The sequence below is a fragment of the Phaethon aethereus genome (assembly GCF_964289735.1).
Source record: "Phaethon aethereus genome assembly, chromosome: 6".
NCBI classification, from domain to species: domain Eukaryota; kingdom Metazoa; phylum Chordata; class Aves; order Phaethontiformes; family Phaethontidae; genus Phaethon; species Phaethon aethereus.
This window is the reverse complement of record NC_138580.1, coordinates 17,993,007-18,016,161: the sequence shown is the minus strand read 5'-3', so window position 1 is coordinate 18,016,161 and position 23,155 is coordinate 17,993,007. Positions and strand designations below refer to the sequence as shown.

Here is a 23,155-nt window from a genome sequence, read left to right as displayed (position 1 = left end):
CCTCTTTCATTACTGAGAAGCTAGTTTTGTTGTACTGAAGCACCTTTGTTAGAGGGTAATTTGCACATGTACATAATAAAATAAATCCTAGAACTCTCTGTATTTTGGAGTTTTACTTTAGAAATAGGAAGTAGGCCCTTTTAAAATTCTAATGCTGAGTTATAGTCAGTCTTTTATATCTTCTACAGTATTTCTAGTGGCAGAGTGAAATGCTTCAGAAGAAAATGCAAGAAACTGCAAAATAAATAGATGCAGAATAACTTCTTTTTAAAACATTACCAGCTGGGATTTTAGCTGGTCACTAACTTCACCTGATACATGAGAGCCTATGCCTTTTTGGAAAATACCCTTTGTGTAGTAGCTGTGGAGAGTGTTTGAGTTCTGCATACTTAATCTTTTTCTAAATTCAGCTGAACTCTCAGTTTAGTCAAGAAACTCCAAAAGATACTGTAATATGTAAAACTCTTGTTTCTTAAAAATTTTCAGTTCCTGTGCCATTCAGGTTCCATTGTATGTCTCTCAGAAAGACAAACTGCTATTTGCTCTGTGTACCGCATTCTGCCATTTGGGATTTTTATTATATATGCTCTTGTGTACTTAATTTTTTTTTCTCTTGCTAAACAAGATTCAGGATTATCAGAATAATTTCTGTTTCCATTTCAGAAATTACCCCAAAAGATATAAACCATTATATTTTTGCTGTGCCTTCTTGAACTCTTCCTACGCTACTCAGGATCAGAGGTTGTTCCATGTGCCTCTTGAAATGTCCTTTCCCTAATTTTTGTAGAAAGACCTCTGAAGCTTGTGCCCCATATACCTAATGGTACACTGTGTGGATAGAGCTTGTGCCATAGTACCTCTGAGGGAGGGCAGCATGTGATCCTGTGCCCAAGGCCAAAAAGTCAAGAGTTGATGCTCAGTAGCATCTACTTCAGCTTCTATTGGTTTGGGTATGGGCACTTGATCTAACATGGTGAGTGTTTTTCTGGTTGAAAAGTGATTGCCTATCAACTGCTTTGTGGTGAAAAAGGTGTGTTTCCTTACATGCTGCTCCGAGCAGTTGTAGGGGGTTAGGAGAGCACACACTGTTAACTGTAGCGTAGCAGAGTAAGCAGAAACTTGTTGAGCTGCAGTAAACGATCAGATTCTTTGGGTAAGTGAGTATTAGTTGTAGAGTGGGAGGGGATTGCGCAGCTCTTTTCTGTCTTTCTATGGGTTTTTTTTTTTGGTGTGTCATGGAACATGACATCGTTCCCTCACCTTCCCATGTATGTACTATGACAGAAACTGTTGTGCTTGGAATATATTGGGTGTGTATTTCCTGGGAAATTGTAAAGCAGTTGTAAGATAACTAAATCACAATAACTGAGAGGCACAGGTAAAGTGAATTTCAACATTTTTTTTTTTAACAGTTACGAGTAACACTACCAGTAGCTTGTACCAAGGAACTCCTTGTGGCTCTTTTTGTTACGGCTTTTTCCTACTCTGTTGTAAAGTTTTACTCCTAAAAGAAGTAAAGCTTGAAACTGAGTGGAAATTTAAAAATAAATAGAAACCAGTCTGACCATGCAAGTTGAATTTAATGATTTTGTGTTGCTTATTTTGGTGCCATATGATTTCATACCTGCTATCAGTACAAATGTTTTCAAAAAGCATTGTGGATTTTTTTCTTGTTGTAGAAGAGATAGCAAAAATAAGTTTATAGAACTTTATAAGGCTCTTCCCTTTACCTTAAAAGATTGTAGAATTTTTGTTCATTTGGGTCCTGTTCCAATAATGGCCTCAAATGAGATTTCAAAATACTTGAAATGGAAAAGTTTAATTATATATGAGATATTTTCATACAGAACCGCTAAACCATTTATCACAGGAGAAAAGCTTTTAGAGACTCTTAAAATGAGGTATCATGAGTTTTGTTTTGTTTCTCTGAAGTCCTGGAAAACCAATCAGTGTTTTATTGCATTGACTTCTGCAGACGTTTTGCCCATCTGCTTGCTAAAAAGGATGTGTGCAGCCCTGAGGTTAAGAAAGAGCTGCTCAAAAAGGTGAAAAGTGCCATTTCAGCTACTGCAGAGAGATTTTCTGGGTACATGCAGAACGTAAGTACCATATTATCTAGAAACAATTATGTGTAATTTGTTCAGTGTTCAGACTGCATTGAACTACTGTCAAGCTTCAACTCTGTTTGACAGTGACTTGAGCTTTAGATTCAATAGCAACAATTGCCTGCTGTTTGTTAGAGCAGAACTGCCTTAGTATTGCTGAAAGCAATGAACTAAAACATAATTTCCCCAGTCTGTGTGTGTTTCAGAGAAAGATACTGAATGAAGCTGTACAAAATCACTTTGAGCTTACCCCGTTTCTAGGATGCACATGAGTTCTTGAGCCAGTGTCTGGATCAGCTGAAGGAAGACATGGAAAAGTTAAACAAAACTTGGAAGAGTGAGCCAGTGCCTAATGAGGATAACTCACCTGGACGGGCTTCTGATGACCTCTCAGCCACTAAAGTTTATACGTGTCCGGTTATCAGTAACTTAGAGTTTGAGGTTCAGCATTCTATCATTTGCAAAATGTAAGTGTGCTTGAGAGCTTTTCTCATACTTACCTTAAAAGACTGGGAAGTGCTTCCATCTTATGTGACTTCACCTGTAGGCTATAACTAGAACTAAGAACTATGTTTTCTCCAAAGCTAGATATTTAGAAAATATTCTATGGTCTAGAAATGTTGTAAACCTCGCACCACGCTGTCTGCTGCTACAGACATTCTTTAAACAGTCTCATACCATCTAGTTCTTCATTACATAGCCAGTGAAAAGCCTCTATGCTTTGATTTTTGTGCACTGGTTGTATGAGAATAGAGAGAAATGGGAGTTTCAGCCAAGTAATGTTTCCTCTTAAAAAAAAAAAATAATGGGAAGCAATGTTTTTAGTTAGTTCTTTCTAAGGCCTTCCAGGGAATGGCTTTTCTTCTGTCTCTCTAAGTTGTTGCAGAAAAAAGTTATAAACCAATATGTCTAGGCATTTGTTATGTATGACCTGTACAGCAGATTCCCATATGGGACGCTTGCATTCCACAGAGCTTTTATGAACACAAATATTTGGGAATATTACTTTGTGTGTACTGCACTAGTTCCCTAAGATAATTAAAAGTAAATTGCATGCAGGTAATAATTATTGAAGACAAATGACTATAGGGTCCTCCTCCCTAGCCCCCAAGCATAAGAAAATTGAGGTGGTTTGTTGGGCTTTTTTAGATGGGCTTTACTATTTTGTTTCTAAAAACAGTTTGAAAGTATTTCTAGGCTTTCCCTTCTTCTCGGCTGGGCTCACTACTTTTCTCCTAAGAATGCTGAGTGAAGAAGACATGTTGAGCTACATAGCAGTCACTTTGATTTCCTGTATACCTGATCATTTGCCTCTCCAACGCAGTCTGTGGTTTTTTTGTTCTCACCCTCACACAAATGTTTCTTTCAACTTATAAAGCATCAAAGTGAAATCCTAAAATTCAACTTTGTCATAAGCATCAAACAGTTTCATTTTGATGAATAAAAATAGATTGATCGAGGCATATAATTACTAGGAAGTTACTTTAGCCTAAAAAAATGTAATTTGTCATTAATTTCAAGTATATTTTTCATCAGACTTACGTAAGTGTATTTCTTGTTTAGGTGTGGTGAAGCAGTCACTAAACGAGAACAGTTTAATGACCTCTCCATTGACCTTCCTCGAAGAAAGAAATTGCTTCCTTCCCGATCAATCCAGGATTCCCTTGACCTCTTTTTTCGGGTACGTAGTTTTGGAGGTTTTTTATTCACTGTGGACTGTGTGTAGGTTATGTACCATATGGAAACTTTGATTGTATAGCTGATTATTAATTTCTATGACAGTGATTGCAGGCATGTGAAATAACTTTGCACTTTTTTGACATTTGTACGTTAACAATATACAGGAGTTTTTATTATAAAATACTGTACAGAAATTAACTGCTCCTTACCATACTGCTGTGAAATAGGTAGACTTCCCCATTTTGTGGTGGAAGAGTTGAGGCATAAACAAATACAAAGGAGAACGGAGGCTGTCAGATGGAGATAATCACTTGGGAATTGCTGCTTCCTCTCCTGGGCCAGGTTGCTTCAACAGCTTACGTACTGGCCTAAATTAGCATGGAGGAAAAAGGTCATGCAGATATAATTAAATAAATAGTTGTAATATGTGGGTTCTCATCTTGTAAGTAGGACTTCAGGGTGAGGTTTCTGAAAGCTAAAAATGAGCCTTATGTCTGTGAATTAGTGTTGTATTTTGTCATATTTTGAGGCAGACCTGTGGGGTTTTCTTCTCCATTTACAGACAGTGTTTTCAGCAGATAGAATAATTGATGTGCTTGTTCTTCTAAAAGCCGGTGGAAATTCTAAAAATTATAGTGGTGTCATTTGGCCTCACTTAAAGAAAAGAGCTGTAGAAATGTTTGATGGCTAAGTCATGTAATTTGATCACAGTGATGCTTCCCCTTTTGCTGTCTGTTCAAAACTCTACCCTGATGCAGCACATCCTTGATGAATTTAGATAGGGATAGCTTTTCAGGAACAAAGTTGAAGTTTTGAACAAGAGAGAGAAAATTTCATGGCAAATTGTCCTCCACCAAAGGTTATTAAGAAAAAATAAAAACCCCTGTGTATGGGAGAGAAAACTGTAAACCTCACAAGATTGTCCCCTCTCTTTGGAAGCTAATTTGTCACAAATGTGCCTAATTCACCAGTCTGCTGTAGACTTGCAGGACAAATTCCACCTGTGTTAGTGGATATGTTGTCAAATTGTAAGCTCTGCTACCTGTCCTCTTACCAGATGTCCTCTTGTTAGGTCATGTTGAAGGTGATATAATTTTAAGTGTAACTGCTGTTTTGAAGAGCTTCAGTGACAGCCAAAAGCAATGTGCTTTCTGTTGAGATCTGTTTGTTGTGTGTTTTGTTCCACTAGTCATTTTTCTGTTCTCTTAAACAGGCAGAGGAGATCGAGTATTCCTGTGAGAAGTGCAATGGAAAGTCTGCTGTTGTCACACACAAGTTCAACAGGCTTCCCAGGTAAATGTTGACATCTGTTCCTTTCTTTCTTGGAAGAGCATGTCACAAAAATGCAAGCAGAAGTCCCTCAAAGCTGGGGAAATGGGTAAGACAACGTGCACAGTGGTCAGCATGTGAGAAAGATGCACATGCAGACAGTAGACTTCATGCTGTTCTTCAGTTTCCCTCTAAAGAAGCTCTCTTGAGCACGCTCTGTAACAGTTCTTTCTTCCTCCCCATCACTACACAAGGAGAGCTGAGTTTTCCCCTTCCCCTTTCCTTGGTGTTTCTGGAATGTGAGGGAAACAGAAACAGTAAATGTATTGTGGAAGTTTAATATTTTGTGCTCAGCTGACCTGATGGGACGGAATGAGTTGGAGGCATTAGTGCCAGAAGGTATATAGAGGGTTTTGCTTTGATCAATTAATTCTTCCCACGCTGATACATGTTTTCTCCCTCAGTAAGCATGGCACTTCGAGGAGAAGGCAGACACTTAATGGCATGCTTAATAGTTTCTGACCTCATGGTTGGGTTTAGCTCATTGTTTAGAGTGGAAGTGCTTGGAGGTAGGGATGATTTTCTCACGGGATGTAAAGCTAAAAGAGTCTGTTGGATGACTTTATCTGGCCTATGTCCTTGTCCCAGGTATACTCATACTGAACCAAGTAACTTGGTGGTTAGCTTGCATTTTGCTTAAATAGCCTATTTATGCTAGCACTGCAAAACCCTTGTCAAAGTTTTTGAATATTAGCACAACATAAGTGATAATACAGCTGCATGATCTAAATAGTACAAAATGCAGCATAAGGGAGAAGATTTAATGTAAGGAGGCCTTTTCAGGCCCTTTATACTGTTGTGATCAAAAGCTCTTTCAAAGTGAAAGTGTCATGACAGGTAAACCAAGTACACATCTTGCCCTGGGCACAATTCCTCTTCAGTTCTGGTCAACTATGTGATCCCTCCATCACAGGCTTGAATATCTGGGATTAATATACTAGCATTCTGGCTTATAATGATACTTCAGTTGTTTCCTATCTCTCACTGCGTAGCAGAAATAATGAGTTTGGTAAGAGCTGCTTGCTTCTGCTTGACTGAAAAGCAGGGTGAAGCAGATCAAAGCAGGAAGCCTCTTGAGTCAGCAGAGTCTGCACTCTGCACCTTGCACAAAGTTGACTGATGGACAGGAAAGTAATTACCTGTCTCTTGCCAGATGAGAGATGGATAGTGTTCACTTGCCACCCCTAAGTAATAATCTGTATTTGAGTCAGGTGAATGCATTTTGTAAACAGGGCTACATGGATATTGAATATGATTTCTCTGACTTCTGTCTTGAGATTAACATTTGTCCTTCTCTGCTATCTCTCAGGGTCCTGATTCTTCATCTGAAACGATACAGCTTCAATGTAGCATTGTCTCTCAATCATAAAGTCGGGCAGCAGGTGGTTATTCCAAGATACTTAAGCCTGCTTTCACACTGTATGGAAAGCACTAGGCTGCCACTGACGCTGGGATGGAGTGTCCATTCTGCAATGTAAGTGTACAACTTGCGGTTGATCTATGCCAAGTTAAGCACATATGCCACAAGGTAGGCAGTTGTCAAATCTCCTCCAGAAGATTTCTGGGCAAGGAATATGCAGCTTCAGATGTGAACTGCTAGTTTGTAGTGATGCCAACATGAGAACATGTATGGAAAGGAAGCATGATAGAAGCAGTAGGAAGACTTGGTGGGACATTATCTAGGGAGTATTTGGTAAGATAATACTCTTCACTGTCCTTGAAAAGAACTTTCTATCCTTTTTAAGAGAGCTTCTGTTAGTAATTTCTAAAATTTATGCCTCTTGGTCCAAAATAATCTAGATTACCTTTCCCTTCACAGCACGCTTAACTCTGAATAGGAGATGTAACATCCTACCTTTTTCTGCTAATTTCCACTTGCACCTCCTGTGCTATCATTCATTTTTCATTGTCTTTCCTGTGCTACTGTAGTATCTGAGCACTTAACATGCTGAAAATATTCTCTCCTTTCCCCTATGACAGTTATTTCTGTACAGCTGCTTGTCCTGAGACACAGAGATTAAATGTGCGAGTTGTCACATAGGAATTCTGTGGCAGAATAAGGAACAAGAAACCCTCAGGTCTCTTGTGGTCCCTGCCTAGTGACACATCTAGTGTATATGTTCAGTAGTGTGGCATGTCTTCGTGTGCTGAACGTTTAGTGGCGCTTGAGATTTACGTGGATGTTTCCCAAGAGTTTACTTTAACAGTAGAAATCTTAAACACAACAAACAGCTTAAGCTAACCAGAAGTACTTGAAAATATGTTTGAAATAGCTTTCCAATGGCTTTTTTTTTAGTCATTGAAACTGTTCTGATTGACCAGAGAGTGGAAGGGTAACTAGGCTGGAGAGAGGCAGCCCTGGTTTGAGGGGGAAGATTAGAAAAGATTTCTGCGTTGGCAGCCATCTGGTGGATAGATGTGTAGTGATAGTGATGGACTTTGAGGAGCCCGTGAAAGGATTAAATGGAGCAGGAAGTTTGTTTAGAAGAATCTAGGTAAGGGAGGAGAAACAGAGACATGGGACATGCCAGAAAACCGGCTGATCCAGACAGCAGTGGGAGACTGTGGTTTGGGAGCAGGAACTCAAGTGTTGGTGGGAATAAAAAGTAAAGGAATGAGTTGTCTTGACATGGGAGCCCAAAGCCTTTAATTTGTGAGCTGGTCCCTAAGGGTGCATCACTAAGAAGTGAATCAAGTTTAAAGGATCATATATGGTTTTGAACAACTGTTGTATATTTATAGCATGATGGAGTTATTACTCTAAATTTAAGCAATTAGCAAGTACATAATAGTATTCTGCTTGTTTCTTTGGTCATGGATTTGCATGCATAGCAGACAAGTAAACACTTATTTTTTTAAAGACTGTAACTGCTGCAATAAATACTTTGCTTTTTTAATAGTTCCCGTCCATTGAAAGCCTCCCAAATGGTGAATTCCTGTACTATAAGCACTTCCACACCTTGTAGGTGAGTTATAGCTCTGAAATGCCCGTGGCCTTGGGGTTTCATGGTATAATTTTTAAGGCATTTTAAAAATTTCTAATTCCCCTTCTTTAATCTTTCCAGTTTTTCTATTTGTTTTTTTTTTTTCTATTGTAGTAAATTATTTCAGCTACTGTCTGTCTTCATATCTGAGTTTTATTAGTGTTACATGCTAGCTGAAATTAATATCAGTTTGCCTAGTTGCATGATCACCTTAGCAATTCTTTTGAGAACCTTTGGGGACTTGTAAGTAAGCAAAGATGTTTGGGTTTTTTTTTTCCAGATAGAAGGCTGAGCATCAGAATGAGAACTGGATTTAGTTTGTACAGATTATTTGTCAGTGCCAGATACCTTAAAATAGCTTGCATGTGTGGTTACAAGCCACATATATAAGAAGCAAAATGGTTTCTAATTATGCAGTCTAGCTCTCTTCTCTATTCTGGCTCTTTGGAGCTCCAATGTGTGTTTTGGGAACAGGTGGATAGTTCCTTAAGTTTACTTGCAAAGATGAGAGAGTATTGTTTTTATAGGATGTTTTGGAAGGCCAGTTTTTGATATAGTGAAAAATGTGATATCACACTGGATAGTTTTGCACTGTGGAATGCTTAAAGACCAGATTTCCTCATTGAGCAGAAATCGCGACTTCCCCAGACTCTCTTGTCTCCTGTTCTAAAGCGGCAAGAATTTATCTTGATGAAAGAGCAAACAGGAAAACTGAAAAACTTGTGCAGATTTGTGCTTTTTATATCCTAGTAATTATGTGGAAAGTCCTGTGTCCAGCTTAGTAAACTTCAGAAGTCAAATGGTTTGTGCAGAGTTCCACATGTTACTGTGGACTCTATTCGAATGAGTATTGTCTGGGATTGCTAGGTAATAAAATGCAGAATCCTTGGCCTTAGAAGAGAGAGCCACACACTTAGTAACTTTCAACGTTGTAAGTTGCTGTTGCAGGCTTTTGAAGCAGGTATGTCAGTCAACCTAGTAAAATACACCTCCTCTGAAAACCGTGCCTGCTCTGTTAATAAATGGTCATTGTCAGTTATTGCAGTTTGTTTCCCTGTACTGCCCTGCAATGTGCAAATTGGGTGTAACACTTCTTTAACGGTTACTTTGAAACAGATTTGTACAATGCTACAATGCTATAAAGTTTTATAGCCATGTTTTTAATTTACAGAAAATACACTTTCAAATCAAAGAACTCTGCAGCACTCTGTATAGATTCTGACAGTGACGATGAGCCATTGAAACGCTCTGTTGCCCATAGCCAAAGGTTGTGTAACATACAGAGTAGAGATCAGCAGCAACTGCAAGAAGAGCCAGAAAAGGTAAGGGGAGAAAACAACACAAACTCTCATACGTATATATCCTATCTGTGCTCATGTCTGGCCTATGCTTTTCTTAGCATAGACTGTGAGTAAAATTGATGTAAGATAAGGGTTTTTTTTTCTCCTAATTAGCACTGCAATGATGGGAGTGCTTTGCTAATTGGCCTCTCTGTACCATTGTCTTGGGTTCCCACTGGGGACAGAGGTAATTGCATTGCAACTGCACCTGTGTTTTCAGGTTTTGTATACCAACTGCTTACCAGTTTTGTCAGTCCTTTGGGTAACTTTCACTAATAATGTTCCCAGGCTGAAATATAATGGGCTGTCAATAATAAAATTATGCAGTAAATCCCTTGATTAAATTAGATCCAGTACAAGTTGGGCTAAGCAAAATACTCAATTGAGAGAACTTCTTGCACATCCAGTCTGTGTGCCCTTTCACGTGTGGCTTTTTCAATGCTTTTAGAAACTGAAGCTGTGAATCTTTTGGAGGTGGACATGTAGAAGCATGTGGAGATAACCGTGCCTGTAGACCAATGAACTTAACTTCAAACTGCCTTTGAGCTCTTCATTGTGACTAGTATTAATGTTGCCAAGTATTTTTTGCTTCTATCAGCGCAGTGTGTTAGCAGGCAAGTGAGTTGTCTGGGAAGGAATGATGACCCAGAAGGGAAAACAAGAAGCTTAGAGGATTATCTTTCAGTACCACTCTCTTCTGTTAAGAGTGTTGCAGGCCTAGTGCTTAGGACCAGTGTCCTGCAGCTCTGCTTCTCTAAAGTTTTTTGACAATGTTCATGGAGTTATTTCACTCAAGCAGAGACTTGTGGTCTTGATTATGGCATTAAAGGACAGGCATAAAGCTGGCTGAATAGCAATAGGTAACAAGAGGAAGATATCTAATCTGATAGGAAGATCCTGGGAGGACCCTGGTCTGCTCAGTATTTAATAAATTATAAAATAGGTAATGAGTATTAAAATTTCTGAAAGCCCAGAGCTGAGAAGGGCTGAAGAAGTTCTGAAGCTCAGAACTACAGTTAAGAATGATCTTGACAAATCTGAGAAATTGGATGAAAATAGGATGGGTTGTTCAGTAGGAAGAGGCTGACGTGCTAATCTTAGCAGGACTAATCAACTGTGAATGTGGCATGGGAACAGCTGGAAAAGCAGTGGGCCTTCGGAGAGGGTGTGAAAGGTGACAATCGGTCACGAGGTCAAGCTAGTTGAAAACAGAAGTGTATAGACAGAGGCATGGCCTGCAGGTTGTGTGAAGTAACCTTCCTCTTTTCCTCAGCATTGAGCTTTAGCTGGAGTTCTGTATCCAGCTTTGGGCTTCAGACTGAAGAGAGTTACAGATTAATTGGAGAAGGGCCAGAGGAGAGGAACATGCATGACTGGAGGTCTAGAAAGGAAGATTTTGGGAGAAAGTGCACACAAGTGAACTTGGGTCTTTAGTTTAAGGAGAAATCTAAGCAGGGCTTGTGCCTTCAAGGAAGGGAAAGAAATTAATAGAAACGCTTGAGCTGTTCTCCATGCCTGTGGTAGATAGAAGTAGTAGTAATAGACTAAATTGCAAACAGTATTTTTTAGATTAAATGTTAGGGAGAACTTCCTGATGCAGAGGATGTGTAGGGATGGAATGGATTGCCTTGAGAGAAAGACCTTTTGATGAAGGTCTCAGGAACAGGATAGGCAACTGCTGTCCTGCATGGCACGTCTGTAGGTGGGGAAAGGGAACTAGCTTGTCTTTGAAGTCCCTCTTATGTATAGGAAAAGTATTCCTAACCGTCCTAAATGATTGTTCCTCCAGTTTTGTTTGTGAGGAAGTGTAGGTAGTCTATCGCACAAGCCCTGTGAGCACAGAAATTGTGGGAATAAAGCCTATTAATTTGAATAACAAATTAATTACAGGCTTTCCAGCCTGTTGTGGGAAAGAGACAGTGGTGGTGATGATTCCAGATAAGTGACTTCATTCTTTGTGGCCATGCACATTGGCCACTCCTCAACCACAGGCCTGACCAGCCATCTGTTATCATTAACCAGGTCCTTTGTCCTTCTCAGTGTTGTCCTGGGAGGACTTGGTCCTGGTCCTTGGAAGTGGTGTTACTGCTGCTGCACCATTTCCCTTGGCATGCTTCTGATAGCAGCTGTGGATGGGGTTGCATTAGGGGCTTGGCAGTCACTTTGTACAGCCGGTATGTCGCCGGCAAGACACTGCTTGCAAAACAGTCCTGCCGTGTGGGAGAACAGCTGGAACAGCGGGTGTATGTGACATTGAGTTGTAGGGGCAATAGCAGTTACCCAGCCAAAGTGGGCAGAACTGCAATTTCAGTGATTTCTGCCTCTGCAAATGAAGTAGTATTTGAAGAACTTTTTTTAAAAAGACTTACTTAAAGCAGCCTGTCTTAGCCTAAGCTACTTAAAATCTATGCAAATTATTTCTAATAGTAAAATTGTATTCAAATAAAGCATAGATGCTGCCAAGTCTTTAAAGTCCAGCCACTGAATTAGTGGTAGTTGTTGGCAAAGTGCCTGGAACTCGGGTTTGCTGAAGAGCTAAACCAGTTTTGACATTAGTAGCCTACAGGTGCAGAGAGAAAAATCAGAAGGCTTCAGAAGCAGGTAGTCTGCTTTCCTTATTCAGTGCATGAATAGATGTGAGGAGAGAGGTTTAAATTTGTCAATTCTAATTCTTGGAGGGCATGATGTCTAGAATAAGCAATTTAGTTGGCTAATTCATTTGCTAATCTTGTTTGATAAGCCAGTTTTAATACAAAATGTTTGCTATATAAAACTAGTCTTGCTCATCAAAAGCTTCTGTATTTAAGTAACAAGCAGCAGTAAAAATGTGGTTTTGTTCATTTAAATGAAGTCCTGAGATCCATCCAAATGCAGTTTGCAATAATACCTGGATAAGTACATTCTAATAGAAACGATTTTTCTCAATTTTTCACGTAATATAGGGGAAAACCAAATCTAAGCATGTGGTAAGTAGCCTAATTGTGTAAATATGTATACATGGAGGTTAACCTCCTGATTAACAGTTAATATCAAAATTATTGAAATTACTACATTAATTGCAAATCAGTATGGTGTAGGAGTTGATGGGGAAAATAACTAAAAAAGCAAAACTTCAAATTAAGACCAAAGCGTTTTTCCTTTCTTCCAATTTAAAGTCATTCTGTCCTCCTTAGGAAAGATTAAAAAATTCCCCCCTTTCCCTGGTTAACTGTTTTCTTAACTTGGTTTGCAGAGTCCTGTCATGTGTCCCCCACCCCCAAGAGTTCATATGGCAAGTCTGAAGCACCAAACCTAATTTTAATTGCTCTTCATACGAGCCTGACTTCGGTTCCTATTCTTCCATCCCTGTGTTCAAGTTCAATTACTCTCATGTTGCTGCTTCAGCCTTTGTTAACAAACTTGCAATTGTACTACTTGTGCCTCAGCACTGACTTGCCAGAGGCTTGAGGATTCATCAGAACCAAAAGGTGGAACACATGTGTTGAAGGGAAGAGTAATCTTGTGTATGTTAATCCACAGGGCCTGTAAAAACTGGTTGTAGTTTATATTTAAATATTATTCCTTGGAGTGAACATAGCTACAAAGCCTGTCTCCCCATTGAGTCTCATATAATGATCTGTTTAATGTTGACAGAGCCAAGCTCCCACTCCCTGGGGTTAATAAAATAAATTTAAAAAAATCTCCACAGAAATGTAAAGCTGATGTTATATACCTGTTTATTCAAGCACTTAATCATAACTCCATTCATCTCTAGGGTTCAAAAAGAAGTAAAATGGAGGGTGATAAACCTGAGCTGGGTAATGCTGGTTTTGATGGGATGAGCGAAGATGAGCTGCTAGCAGCTGTCTTAGAGATTAGCAAAAGGGAAGCTTCTCTGGCTCTGAGCCATGATGAAGATAAGCCCACAAGCAGCCCAGACACTGGTTTTGGAGACGACGAAATTCAGGAATTGCCGGAAAACCTGGAATCTATGGAGATGGAGAAACCTAAAGCAACATTAGATTCGGGTAAGGTGAAGTAACCATCTTAACTGGACTATAGTGAGCTAAAGCGGGTTACTGGTAGCTGCAGGTTAGTAATTTATGGTGTCAGAATCTGGATGCAAGTACGCTACTGAAACCGCCTGACTGCCTCAGAGTTTTCTTACAGTTTTCCTGTGTCTGAAGTGTTTAATTCATTGAACTGTGAAAATGTATTTTCTTGTATGTCTGTCACATCTCTGATAAAGGAGGGTCATCTTCAGGGTTAATTTCCTTTTTTTTTCTCTCCTGATTAACACATGCTTCCACTGGTTCCTGTAACAGACAATTCAATTTACTAAGATTTGGTAGTGTCTGGAACTTAATCTTCCATAATCAGAAAGCAGCTGTTGCAGCTTGGGCAGCACAGTAGCAGGATTCACACTGTGGGTGTGTAAGAGTGATGTCTGGGGTGCTAAGACTAGAATACTTTCATAAATGACGTTGTTTTGTCACTAGTTACTAAAAAATTTAGCTCTATCTCTGTAATTTTTTTTAATACTTTTTTTTATGCAAGAGTAGACCCTTGAGCATAAGAGACTCAGTATGTGAATTACAGCCTCTGACCCAGAAACGCAGTTAAGTACAAGAAGGAGCCTGTTTGATCTCAGTGTGAGGAAAATGAGTGTCTTCCTTTAGTTGGCTGAAGGAAATTTAAGTGTTTATCATTTTTTTTGTGTGCTACATGGTTCAAACAGATTTTTAATTCCACTAGCCTGGAAAAACAGGACAACAATATGGTTTCCTTCTCCTCTCAGAGCCAGGAGGTTAAATATTAGCAACAAAACTCTCCTCACACTATTACCAAAAAATCACAGTTGTTTTCATGTTCAACTCTTGACAGCTTTCATGTTGGAAGGCAGTGGTGGGCAGCCTTGTTTGTGCCCTCCTTTATATACACTAATGCTGCTTATGGTTCTGTAAAAGAGAGTTGTGAGAGTGTGCCCACATAAATGTGTGTGTCTCCAGGTTTTCTTTGGAAAGTATAATGTAGTTACTTGAAGGCTCTATTGTGACACTTCAGCAAAAAGTTTGTGTTTAATAAAATTTTCTTTATTTTCTGATTAAGAATGCATTTAAACACTCAACATTTCATTGAGCTTTCTGTATTTGGCTGTGTATGACCAAAAAACACAAGTACTACTCAAAGCATACAGTTTGGCATTCAGATGAGATATGTGTGTATGTTGAGTTACCAGTTATGGCAGCTGAAGGTAACGTGCCATGAGTTTGCAAGCCCATGTTCTATTTAAAGGAAACTTAATTGCCAAGGATGCTTTGCTACATCAGACAAGGTGATTCTAAACATGATGGATTTAACTTGGTCCATTTCTTGTTACTGCTGGTAATACATTTTTTTTTTGTAAACACAATAATTTGTGGTGCTTTCAAAAAAGGCTAATTTAGATATGATAGATGTCTTTTCTGCTACATGATCCTCGAATAATGGTTGTGTGAGTCAAGTGAGTATTTCTTCTTACACTGGCAGTTTTCAAAGGTCATGTAATAAATTTTGTTTTGTTTTTTCATCTTAAGAGGATTAGACTGATGGATTATAGTTCTGGTGGTCCTGTGTTTAAGAGGTCACAGATACTGACACTGCCTTGTATAATCCTTGCCAATAACAAGCAAGCGGATGTTGAAGTCTGCGTAAGGCAAAACTATAAAAGTTTCACATGTTGCTGCATGATAGCTGCTGGAGCAGGTCCTGACTCTTTCTCGGCTGAAAGCAAAAGGGAGAATCAAAGTGCAGGAGGTGTATGCAGTGGTTGAATGAATGTTCATTCCGGAAGTTTTGTAAAATATTTCTGCCATAGTGTTCACTTTAAAGGAGTTTTCACCTTCTTGCACTTTTAAAGCTGCCAATAGTGTTCACAAGATCGAGGCTCTTACCTGAAGCAGAGTTGACAGATTTAAACGATGCTTGAGATTTATGCTTCCCTCCATCTTACATATGATTTGGCTTTAACTGAGGCTTCGTCTGTAGTACTCCGAGGTATAATATGCAATGCAAATTTTTATAATCCACGGTTCCTTCTAGATAAATTCAAATGTCAGCTTCATGGCTGCAGAAACCTAGTGGTGTGTGACATCTTACTTTAGTTAAAGTTGCTGTTTCTGAGTGAACATAAAAGGCTAAGGAGAGAACACGCTCAGGGATTAATCAAATGGTTCATCTTACACCTGTTAAAATAAGTATAAGACTGCGCTTTGGAGTGTTTTCTGTTTGCCTCTTGCATGGGGTTTTTAATGGCTGGTGAGCTCTGCCTGTCAATAGATGTCACTGTGCTGCAAGGATTGTGGTGATTTAAAGAGGATTTAGCTGGTAACAAACAGAAGACCCAGGAAAGCATAACGGTACTTTCTGATTCCTCAGGTCCTGCCAATTTCACTGAAATAACTAAAGATTTTGATGAGAATAAGGAAAACAAAACTCCGGAAGGCTCCCAGGGGGAGGTTGACTGGTTGCAACAGTATGATATGGAGAGAGAGAGGGAAGAACAGGAACTTCAGCAGGCACTGGCCCAAAGCCTTCAAGAGCAAGTAAGAAATAAAGTTTGCTTCCTTGAGTTATCTTCCCGAACACTGGAAACCAGAAACCCAACGGCTGAAGGAAAAGCTTGTGCGCAGGCAGTAACTGCCAAGGGATGATGCTGCTTTTTGGGGAGAACCAGGTGAAAAAAGGTTTGGGTTTCTTCTAGCTCCAGTATGAGCAGAGCGACGGCACTGGATACATCTGGGCACATTTTGTATGTGGTTTGAAAACCATATATCACATCACAGACCTGCAGATTTCTCGAAGTTTTCCATGCACATTTATACACTGGCTCATAACATTATATAAAAACGTTGACAAACTGAACTAAACATTTACTATCTGTCAATGAGAACCAAGCCCACCTTTAGCTTCCCTGGCGGCTGCGTCTTGCAGCATGTTGTGTCAAGACTCAAAAGGGAAAGAGGCAGGTTTCAAAGCAAAGGCTAAGAACGGTCATGCCAGGTCAGGTTAAAGATCAGTCTCTGCCAGTGCCTTGTTTCCGAGACTAGCAAGTAGGGAATGCTTAGTGAAGAATACAAGAACCGAGCATTTACGTGATACTTCCCTATTAGTAAATTGGAAAAAGGGTCCCAAATAATTTAGTCTAAAACAAGACCTTTAAATTAGCGTTGGAAAGAATTGTGTTCTCGGGTTCTGTGCTAACCATCTGTATTCCACTTGAATTTCAAGAGCTATAACTGATTTCCACAAGTTTAACCAAGCCACTGAAAGTGAAGCAAGCGTGTAGCCAGGTCTTTCTTTAAATAGGTGCCCTTGTCTGCTCTCTATTAATACTAAAGCTGTCATGGTTTTCCTTATGGGGTCTGATGTTTCCATGGCTCTGGGATTTTTCTCTCCCATTACTCATTATGAGGTGCTGGCTGGTATGCTCCATGCCAGATGTAGCTTTGATTCAGCGACGCTGAGTAGTTTAACAAAGATTCACAAATGCTTTAGAAATAGTGAGATAAAAGGCCTCATGCTAATAATGTAAAACTGCCCTTTGAGTGTTGTTCTGCTACAGTTCTGAAGTAAAAATCTGCTATTCTAATGATTCAGGCATGGAAATGCAATAGCTGTGGTTATCTTGATTTGAAATACGTAGTTAAGAGTTCTGTGTTCAGGTGCACTGAAAGCATTCAAACCCTGAATTAAGAAGCCAGCTCATTAAATATTATTGACTGACTTGCTGTAGCTCTGAGCTTTCAGGAGTGGTGGGAGGAAAAGGGGCATGATATTATCCAAAGATTAGAAGGGTTTGTTGACTTGAGGTTTCTTTGCTACTTGTTCATGGTAATATTTTTAATACCTGGTTGTTTAGTGGTGTCTTTCTTTGCATCCTGCCTTTGTGAATTACACCTGTTACATAGAACCACTGGCTCTACTTTCAAATGGCTTAAAAATAATCAAATCTGTCAGGATTTAATGACTCTGTCCTCAGCTGGCTTTAGGCAGAAGTAGTCTAAATTTTGCCAAAGTGTGAGGAGCTTTGTGTGTAAGTGACAGCTTTCCTTAGTGAAGGGTTGCAAATTCATTCAGATGCTTTTCAAATTAACGATCCAGAGAAAGCGTTTGGTGTTACTAGAGACTTGCTCTGCTGCATACCAAACTTCAGGAGCTTTGACGAGCCGTAATGAAGGTTTGTCCCAGGTTCTGTTGCACGGGAACATTGGACTCTTGCTGGTTGCAAACATTCCTTCACACAGAACCTTTAATTTACAATGTCAGGTTTGTTGTAGAAACCAGAGCAGCACAGTTTCAATGGAAAAAGAGCACCACAAGAATTTTAAACAGTGAAGTGTCTCAATAAGCTAAGTTTTGTTCTCTTCCCATCAGGAGGCACGAGAACAAAAAGAGGATGATGACCTTAAACGAGCCACGGAATTAAGTCTACAAGGTGAAACTTATTTAACTTCTTCCAGGATGTTGCTTTTGAGGGAAAATAGATCTGTATGTATGAGTGCAGTTCCTGAGTGTCTGTAAGAGAGCTGGGATTTCATGCTCTTCTGGTGTATGCTTTGTTGTGTTTGGCTTTGGTCAGATCAGCGTTTCTTGCTCTTGGTTGTGAAAGCAAATGCCAGGAAAAACTTAATGTGAAAAACAACTTCCTTCATTCTCTTTAATGTTTTTAATTAGATATATGGAGATATGTGTATGGAGGGAGATATGTAATATATATTAAATTATACTATACATTTAATATATAATATTGATACAGCAAGACCAAAATGGACCTTGAAATTTTGCATTCCCAGCAAAAGCCAGCATGCTAATGGCTTTAGTCAGAACATCAGGATTAATTCTTACTTGCATGAATATTTTAGTGCTAATTAATGAATACACTGGTCTTGCCCAGGAAAATGAGTAAGTGCTCTATCTGATGCAGAGTGGGAGGGAGACAGACCTCACTGCAAGGTATAGCTGTTGGGGGTGAAAAGAGAAACCCAAAATACACTATCTGTCTCTTCCAAATCCAGACAGTGTGGTGAGCCTCAGGCACTGTTTAACATTTGTGTGAGGCTGGCATGCGAGTGATTTCATACAATCTGGCAGAGCAAAGCATAACCGAGACAAAATTCCTGCTCCAAAGAAGAGGAGGAAGGGGTAATGAAGTGTTGTGTTAAGATACTTGTAGTGCTCAGACACCTTTAAAGGCCCTCAGGTATGACTGGATGAATCTGTGTCTGCTGCTGAACAGAATTAAGTTGAATGCTGCTTAAATGTCCCTCAGCGTGAGTGCCCAGTCCCTCTCAGGTCTTCCTTGATTTGTGGCCGGGAAGAATTCAGCACTAGAAATCCTTCCTCCTCCTGATTTGCAGCTGCTTGACTTAAATGTGAGCATTGCCTTTACTGTGTCATTTGTAAGGCATCAACCAGCAGTTGTTCAAGGAGATGCTAATAATCTTGAGCATATATCTGGTAGTATTTGTCTTAGAAAGGTTCCCAGTGGTGCTGCAATCAAGGAACCACTAGTCATCCGAGGACCGTTGGTGAAGTGGCGTTTAGCAGTACCCATGGCAAGTGCTTCATGCAGAGACCTACCTAAGTGGCTGTGTTTCTTGGCTGTAGTCTAGCTTACGACAGCCCAAGTGTGGAAACCAGCAGTAAAATATTCTCAGCTAAAGGGATTCATCTATAAAATTCCCAAGATTATACTAATCCAGCATTTGATGGTTTAACAGGGCAAGCAGTGTGAGAATCTCTTTGGCAAAACATTCCATCATAACTGGCATGGTAGTGTCTTTAAGAAAAAAAAAATATGTCCTGAGCAGTGTCCTGTTAATCTCAACTTCTCATCCACCCAGGACTTCATAGCTTTAATTTAGTTGGTGAAAGCATAGCTACTTTTCATGAGTAGTGTACAAAATCTTAAATTAGTCGGGTAGCTGCAGAATCCCAGGAAGTTTGGAACAGCGTGTACAGGGAGCAGTGGTGCCTTCCGGCTCTTTACAGAAAGCTGCCTGCGTTTTGCTCAGCCAAGCAAACTGGAAGTTCCTGTGGTGAGCAGCCTTCTTACCATTGAAAACAATGAAAAAGATGCCTGCTGCCAGCAGTAGTGTTTTGATGCCAGTTTTAATTGAAAAATGCACTTTGTTAATGCAACGTATAGTTAAAACTGTAACTCATAGCTTCTTGTTGCAGAAACTTAAGACTTCACTGACCAGACTGGCTGTACTTCTTATGTTGGTTCTGGCTGCAGACCACCAGTGCTTTGGAGCAAATTGGGTGTTTAACTGCTCTTTTATCACCCAGCTGTCATTGCCATAGCACCCTTTTGTAAAAGTATGAGAGAGAGGATGCTAAAATTAATTCTGTAGTCCAAGATATTTTACTTAATTATTGCTTTGACAAGCTGGGAAAGGGAGAGAGAGTTCTTATTTGGAAACTGCAGTATCTCCTGCTTTCTGTGGAAAAGAAGCTTGAAATGGTAGCGTTTTATTTTGCTTGTTTATGTGGGTAGATATACGTCAACCTGTTGTGAATTCCTGTGCATTGCACAGCTACTCATCCAGTATTGTTGTTTCCATGCCATCTAGAGTTTAACAGCTCTCTCCTGGACAGCGTTGGTTCTGATGAAGACTCTGGGAATGAGGATGTTCTTGACATGGAGTATTCAGAAGCTGAAGCAGAAGAGCTGAAAAGAAATGCTGAGGTGGGATCCAAAATTTCAAAAGCTAACTGAAAAATATTGCCCCTCTTTACCATCAGTTTAGTGTTAAAGGTAGTTTTACAGAGCAGATGTACTTGTTTAGTCTTAGAAAAGTCTTTTATGTTCAAAAGTTAAAAGATAAAAAATTTCCATACTTAAGAGTCTGTCCTATTGTGTTATTTTAATTTTTAAAAATCAAAACAGCTGCAGAGACCTTCTGAGTTTCTCTAAGATGTGGATGACGATGAAAAGGAAACAGTGATTTTATACCAGAAATGTTCCAGTGCATGTAAAGCAATGGGCCTGAAATTTTTACTTAGAGAGAGGGGGGACTTGGCCGGTGTGGTAGTTCAGTTGCAACGCCATGGGCTGCAGATCCTGCACCACCAGAACTGAGAAGTTGTGGCAAGATCTTATTCCCATTAGGTGAAATGTAACTGTAACCTAGGTTGTGCTGCCAGCTGCTAGCGCTCTGGTCTCCACACAGCGGTGTGGTGAAAGCTGCCTGCCTGCCTCAGTGAAAGGAACACTCTGTAGAGTGCAAAAGGTTAAATAATTGGAGTTTCCTTGAGCAGTTTTATTTTCTTACAATTCTTTACCAATTTCCCTACTGTTAAACCAAGAGTTGCATTTTAAGAGCATTGTCAGTGAATCGTATCAATAACATTTCCTGGTCAGAGAGGATTAAAAAATAATTGTCAAAAGCTAATTATCACTGTTTAGTTTTATTGCCAGTGAATAGACAGAGCGTGTTTCCTCCATGCAAAGAGGGTGTTACCTGCTGATACTACAGGTGCAGGATGAGAGAATCTGGGCTTACGTATCCAATATTAACTGCTAAATCTATGTATCATTATCAAGGGTATTTGTTTGATATTTCAGAAGTAAGCACGGTGTTCCTTTCTTGCTTTTCTATGTTTACTTGGTGGATTAATTGTGACATCAGTGGAAGTCGCTCAGGAAATGGTTGTTTAGAAAACTTTGCAGTGTAGTGCTCATGTCAGCATCTGTTCTGAGAACAGAGTGGCTCCTTTGCATGTCCATTGGCTTGCTGAAAGATTAAATAAGATGGGGGGCTTTTTCCAATTCTGGAAGGAATCCTTGTTTGGTCTGAACTGGTCTGTTTCTGTAATCTTTGATTGGGTTGCAGCTTTGAATACAGTAGCCAAAGCCCGTATCTCAGATGTATAAATGATCTTGTCTGTAAGCTGTGTGAGACAGAAGTGAATGCCTAAAAGCTTTAACTGGACTTTATTTTCAGACAGGAGAGCTTCCTCACTCTTATCGCCTCATCAGCATTGTCAGCCATATTGGAAGCACATCATCTTCAGGTAAAAGACACCGTGTTTTACTCTCCATCTCTTATCTAGCTTAAAAATCTGTGCTACAGAATTACTGAGGCAGGATTATTTGCAGAGAAGAATTCAGGCAGCAAAGAAAGTCTTTTGTCGTGGCTTGCTGGTAGGGGAGCAGGTTGAGGTTGTCGTGGTGCCTAACTGCCACCTGTGGACTAAGTACTGCTTATGGGGTCCGTGGAATTGCTTGTGCTTATTACCAGCTCATTGAACCGGGAAGGATGGAGGGACCAGGATTTTAAGGGTCTTTCAGCATTTAAATCTGGCACAGCTTGCTGGATCAGGGTATCTAGCTAATCAGTTTACTGGTTGAACTGCAGTATGAAAAGAAAGGTGTTTTTAACCTTTGTTTTTAAGGTCATTATATCAGTGATGTCTATGATATCAAGAAGCAGTCCTGGTTCACCTACAATGACCTGGAAGTGTCTAGAACTCTAGAGGCCACTGTTCAGTGTGACAGAGACCGAAGCGGCTACATCTTCTTCTACATGCACAAGTAGGTGTCTTGGGGAATTTTGGTGCTAGTAATTACCTGCTGTTTGTGAGGAAGTGGGCTTCTCTTCTCCCTCTAGTCCTCTTTGCTGGAATGAAAATTATCTCCATGTATTTGTCAGAAGAAATCGTAGTCAGAATTATACGGAAGAATAACAAAATTGAAGTGCTTGGAGTTTGAAGGCATGGAATTGTATATCACTAGTACATTGGGTTTTAACAAGATGCATTAAATCATCTTTTAAGAAGGGGATTCACTGTCTCAGCTGTGCATTCATTGCACCAGGAATCATAATGGAGCTTGGGCTTTTCCCTTAAGTGCTGTGATATTTGTGAATGCCCTTACCCCTGCTCCTAGTGGTTGTGTTGTTGCAGCCGTGGTCATCTTGGGATATGGGCAAGATGGGGTTTGTAGGTAGAAGTGATACCTTTTCAGGCACACAGGACTGAAGAAAGGGTTTTGTGCCTCAACTTGACCCCTTCTTTTCTCTTTACTGGTTGCTCTAATAAAGGATATTACTTCATCTACAGACTGTGTCCTGTGTTGCTTCTGACGCTTTTACCAGCCAGGAGTTACTTTCACCATTGTTACTGTTCTCTGAGGCTTACCACTGACCTTACTCATTGTAATAAATAGAAAAAAAAGTGCTGTGAGATTCAAGGAGCCTTGCTTAGAGATGCCAGATAAGACACCTTTCTCTGCCAGGAACCGTGACACTTGAGTTTGTGGATTAAATCCAGTTGCTGATTCCCTCAGGGCTGTCTTACATAGCAGTTTTTTGTTGTACGTAAGTTTCACTATTGGTCTTTCCTTCTGTTCTAGGGATATCTTCGATGAGTTACTAGAAACAGAAAAAAATGCACAGCCACTTAGCATGGAAGTAGGAAGATCGGTTCGTCAGCCTCTGTGAAAAGTAAAATACCTTGTTCCTCCTGAGGAGCAAGGAAGATTCTGAACTTGTGCCAGACACGCAGGAGTAACAAACAGCTCAGGGCCAAAACAAGAGACAAAAGGTAGAAATATGGGAAGCTCGGTTTGTTGAACCATCTGTGCAAGTCCTGGGCCTGAACCATGTGTTTAAACCTTGACATCCCAGAGCGATCCTCCTGTGGTGAAGTTTTTATTGTTCCTCAAATAATTTTGTCAGCATGGAGCCTTAAA

General features: G+C 39.9%; 1 protein-coding gene across 1 annotated transcript in view; it reads left to right on the top strand.

Moving 5' to 3' along the window:
• USP37 (ubiquitin specific peptidase 37) overlaps window positions 1-22,904 on the top strand; it is a gene marked incomplete at its 3' end in the record, with an annotated part of 33,937 nt that extends 11,033 nt beyond the window's left edge. The window contains exons 10-23 of the mRNA XM_082001194.1: window positions 1,976-2,099; window positions 2,367-2,572; window positions 3,669-3,786; window positions 4,999-5,078; window positions 6,424-6,588; window positions 8,015-8,080; window positions 9,270-9,420; window positions 13,193-13,445; window positions 15,835-16,001; window positions 17,833-17,893; window positions 20,034-20,149; window positions 21,408-21,477; window positions 21,859-21,997; window positions 22,817-22,904. Of these exons, the coding sequence (XP_081857320.1) occupies window positions 1,976-2,099; window positions 2,367-2,572; window positions 3,669-3,786; window positions 4,999-5,078; window positions 6,424-6,588; window positions 8,015-8,080; window positions 9,270-9,420; window positions 13,193-13,445; window positions 15,835-16,001; window positions 17,833-17,893; window positions 20,034-20,149; window positions 21,408-21,477; window positions 21,859-21,997; window positions 22,817-22,904 (1,804 nt within the window). The remainder of the gene's footprint in view (window positions 1-1,975; window positions 2,100-2,366; window positions 2,573-3,668; window positions 3,787-4,998; window positions 5,079-6,423; window positions 6,589-8,014; window positions 8,081-9,269; window positions 9,421-13,192; window positions 13,446-15,834; window positions 16,002-17,832; window positions 17,894-20,033; window positions 20,150-21,407; window positions 21,478-21,858; window positions 21,998-22,816) is intronic.
• Between the last annotated feature and the right edge of the window lie 251 nt (window positions 22,905-23,155).